The 4,602-nt window shown below is 45.1% G+C and overlaps 1 protein-coding gene across 1 annotated transcript; it reads left to right on the top strand.

Moving 5' to 3' along the window:
• The first annotated feature begins 1,176 nt into the window (after nucleotides 1-1,176).
• Nucleotides 1,177-2,016, top strand: LOC101307372. The gene has a single exon (XM_004292325.1). The coding sequence runs from the start codon at nucleotides 1,177-1,179 to the stop codon at nucleotides 2,014-2,016; it is 840 nt and encodes a 279-aa protein (XP_004292373.1).
• The last annotated feature ends 2,586 nt before the right edge of the window (nucleotides 2,017-4,602 follow it).

Genomic DNA, 4,602 nt, shown 5'->3' with positions numbered 1-4,602 from the left:
CTGCTGATGTGGAGGACCAAATAACCTTTGGATCTCAGACGGACGGACGAGATTAGAAGTCAAGGACAACCAAGCAGAGAGCTTAGCCAAGGAGAGGATCCTTATCCATATATTTTCCTTCAATTAATGTGGATCATCCAACACCTTATAGATTCATTTTCCCTCATATTTTCGTTACATTTTTTTTGAATGACGAAATCAATTCTTTTAGTGAGCAAGCCAGAAGAGCATAGATACATATATTCCCTTACTATCTCTATTAATTACTATTAGCAAGTTTAGAGTATAAAACATCAACGCTAAGACATTGTATGCTCGCACTGTTAATACAATGAACACCAGCGAGCTTTTAAAACTATGATATACACATAACACATAGACATCGATCCAACCCAACTCATCCCCCCAACTCTCCAACCACCCCATCATACTAGCAATATCAACGTCGCCGCCCCAACCACATCTCTCTAGATGATGGTCACAAACCAGAGCAGGCCGCTCCGATCCGATCTGAACCACTCAGATTTGGTCTTCCCACCATAAGGCAACACCGCCTTTTGTTAACTGCCTCTTGCTGGTCGGGAGATCGATCCTAGCCCTAAACACAAGCCACTGAGCTCGATCTGTTATTCGGCGACCTAAACTTTTTGTTTTTTAGACAACGAAGCCACCACGCATCCTTCACCTCGAAAAAGCTTATTTCATTAACACGACGACGACGACGATGTTGTTTTATCCACTTTAGACTGTCTGTCGACGACGACGTCACGAAGACATGTCGTCAGAAGGTCCCTCCCTCTTCTTTTTTTTTTCTTTTTTAAAGATTGATAATTTGAAAATCTTATCCAACGAGGACGGCACTACGAACGCGTGGGTCACTCTCTCTTACTTTTTTTCTTAAATATTGATAGCTTGGATGTCTTATATGATGTGGTTAGCTTATTGTTCTTTTTTTTTTTTGATTGAGGAGAGAAATGAGAAATAAAACGAGCAGTTTACCAAATACGGGTTCGGGTTCGGTTTACCGTTTGGTTCCATTGACTTGGACTTAAACCCCACTGAGGGCCACCAACACTCTCACACATCACAACCACCGCCACCGCCACCACCCCCAAAATCTCAAATTCTCCCAATTCCCCATTCCCTCCCAACCCTAACCCTAGCTTATCATCTTCAATGGCCGCTCCACCCTCACCCGCCGCCTCGCCCTCCGCCTCCCCAATCTTCATCCGGAAGCCCCAACCCGTCCCCTGGACCCACGAAGAGACCGTCCACCTGATCCAGGCCTACCAGGAAAAATGGTACGAGCTCCGACGAGGCCAGCTCAAGGCCTCCCAATGGGAGGAGGTCGCCGTCACCGTCGCCGCTCGCTGCGGCTACGACTACACCGAGCAATCCAAGACGGCCACCCAGTGCCGCCACAAGATGGAGAAGCTCCGCCAGCGCCACCGCTCCGTCAAGAAGCGCCTCGGCCGCAGCTTCGGGTCGGGTTGGCCCTACTTCGACCTCATGGAGCGGCTCGAACAGGGCCCCATGCCCATCTCCTCCAGGCGCCCCTACCAGGAATCCGACGAAGAAGAAGAAGTGGAGGAGGAGCATGATGTCGGCGGCGGAGACGAAGTTGATGAGGAGGAAGAAGACAACTACCGGAAGTTACAGAGTCTTGATTACATTCTGAGGAGGCCTGCGATTGTGAACAGATTTTCGTCCAGGGCGACGAGAGAGGGGCAGTTTCGGAACTCGGCGGGGTCGAAAAGAGCGAGGGAGGCGGCAGGCGATGAAGGCTACTACGGTGATGTGGTGGACGGGCAGAGAGGAACAGAGATGGTGGCGGAGCTGGCGACGGAGATAAGGGCATTTGCCAAGAGGCTTATTGGGGTGGAGAACATGAGGATGGAGATCATGAGGGAGACAGAGAGGTGTAGATTAGAGATGGAGAATAGGCGGATTGATATGATTCGTCAATCGCAGCGCAAAATCGTCGATTCCATTGACAGGGCGTTCGCTCTCGATTGAATCTTTGGTTTCGATATTAATTTGTGATTCTTGTTGTTTCAATGTACAGGAGCTAGCTAAGTTGTTGTGTTGTTCAGTTGGATTTGTATAGTTGACATTTGAACTGGAGAACCCAGTGATGTTGTTCCTGGTTCAACATGTTGAAGATTCAATCCTCTAGAAGCAATTACAATCTTTTGTTTGCTGAGGTACTTGTAACTGTTAGTCTTCAATTCTAGAGTTTAGTGTTAATTTCGGGTTTCAATTCTAGAGTTTAGTGTTAATTTTGGGTTTGATGCTTTGGTCGGAAATCCTCTTCTCTTGAAATGCTTCTCTTCACTTTGCACATTGTTCTTGGGATTCTTCTTTCTTCATATGCGTACTTGTACCTTTTGTGGGCATGCTATTTATCGAATCATATTTTGTTTGCTGTTTGAGAAAGAGGACAATTTTGTTGGTCAAGTTTTACCAACTACCAGACCTATTTTGGATGGTGTTAAATTTGAACTGAGAACTGTGTACCACAGTAATGAATGTACCGTCTGTCACTTCTCATATACGGTGGATTTTAGTTTCTGAAAGAGAGAGCTTTGTCTTAAAAGCTCTATGATGAAATGCAGGTGTGCTAGACTGAAGCCTGCAGGATCTTTAGGCCTGTCCTCTGCAATTTTGGAAAACACTGAGACATAAGATTACTGACATGGGCATTCTACTGGTACACACTTGGTTTCAACAAATTTGGCAAATTCCAAAGTTATTGCCATAAAGACTTGTGTCCAAGACAATGAGGAGTGGTTGTGAAAGACTACGATTCACCGATTCAGTCCCATAGCTTCTCTCCCTCTCCCTTCTTTGTTTGTAGTTTCCAAATTCCCAACTCTTTTTATTCCTTCTTTGGTTGTGACCCCTATTGTATCAATGCTCTTGTTTCTTTTCGTCTTGTATTCGTTTATGGCCAAAGGATGATCACCAAGTGATGCATAAGGTTTTTATTTTTTTATTTATTTATTTTTTTTTTTTGTAGAAGAAGATGCATAAGGTAATTGGGACCGGATGTTATCAAAAAAACAATGTACTCAAATTATATTATAACCACGAATAAGCAGTTAAGCACATCATTGTTACATGTGAGAATTGAATTCTAATGAATAGTGCAATAAATGGGGTACTCAAATGAGTATAACACCATCAAAATGAGACTCATGGTTGGAGTTGCCCTTATGATTTAATCTCATCTCATGACACATTTACTTAGAATGAAATTCGTCATGAATGGAAGACGTAATGAAGTTGGTATGGAGATATTCGGTTCCATAGAGTTATTCACTTACCTTAAGGAATCAAAGAAGAAGTGAAACTATTATAGTTGATGTCGTCATGCCCCCGGGAAGCCCCTAAGGGTGATCTGATCGAAACTCCGTCGTCATGCCACCCTCGGCCGACGCATCAATGATGATCGATTGGCCTCATAGTCACGGAAGCCATTGTAGCCCTAGTTGGTCTGATTGCTAGGTGTGGAGAGTGAATCGAACGCCGAAAGTTTCCTGTTGTCCAACGAACTCTCTCCAAATTCTGACGACTTCGACAATGTTTTGACGTGTATGAGGTATGAAAGTTGATCTACTCTTTGTGCTCTACATGCTAGTATACATGATTTTTGAACTTGGTTTGGTTTGAAAAGAATTGATTTATGCATGTTTTGGAGGAAGAGATAGAGAGAACGTGCTTTGATAGTCCCGTAGTTTTTGGTGGGTTTGTGGTAGAAGGGTGTGAAGGAGAGCTCGGGAGGGGCGGAGCCAGCCCAGGCAAGCCTGAGCTGGAGCCCAGGTGAAGTTGAAGCCCAAAAAAAAAAACCAACTTCTAATAAAAAAATTTAAAAAATTATATACCCAAATCCTTTACCCAATACCCATCGATCTGAAAGGGTTAAACTCTAGTCTCTCAGAGTCTCAGTCTTTGTCTCTCACTACTCACAGCCACTGAGCCATCACACCTGATGCCTAAAGCCCCAAATCCTTTCATCCTTTGCCCACTGGTTGACTGGCCCTTGGCCGTCGCTCTTGCCTCTCGCCGGTCGCTCTCGCCACAACGCTCCTGCCGATTCCCTTCCCAGTCCGGTAGTCCCCGAATCCCCCGATTCCTACTTCTTGACTTCTTGTCTTCCTCAATCCTCAAGTATGAGGTATGGCTATTGGCTATCACTAATGCATAATGGCTCTTTGCCTCTTTCCCTGATCCTTACTTCCTGGCTTGTTCTTTGCCTAAATTTTAATTGTTGTTTTACTAAATTAGGGAATAGAATTCAATAGGGAATACTGGAATAGGGAATAGAATTCAGTTAACTAGATGTTTGTTTGGCATGCTTTCACATACTATATATATATAGAGGCCAGATATGGAAAGCGCACGTGCGCAAGTGCGCACGGAGCTCCGTTCGCCACCGTCCGGCGCCGGCGACGGCATGCCTCTACCCCAGCGGACTCCAGCAGCGTCCCCGAACACTTTCCCTCCCCGGCGAGTCCACCGAATTCCAGTTTCCGGCGAGATAATTCCAGTTTCCGTATATATCGACTTTATTTGAAGTTTTGGGTGATCTCGCCGGAAAAC

Source organism: Fragaria vesca, linkage group LG2 (assembly GCF_000184155.1).
Source record: "Fragaria vesca subsp. vesca linkage group LG2, FraVesHawaii_1.0, whole genome shotgun sequence".
NCBI lineage: Eukaryota > Viridiplantae > Streptophyta > Magnoliopsida > Rosales > Rosaceae > Fragaria > Fragaria vesca.
The sequence above is the reverse complement of the archived record's forward strand: the minus strand, read 5'-3'. Positions and strand labels throughout refer to the sequence as shown.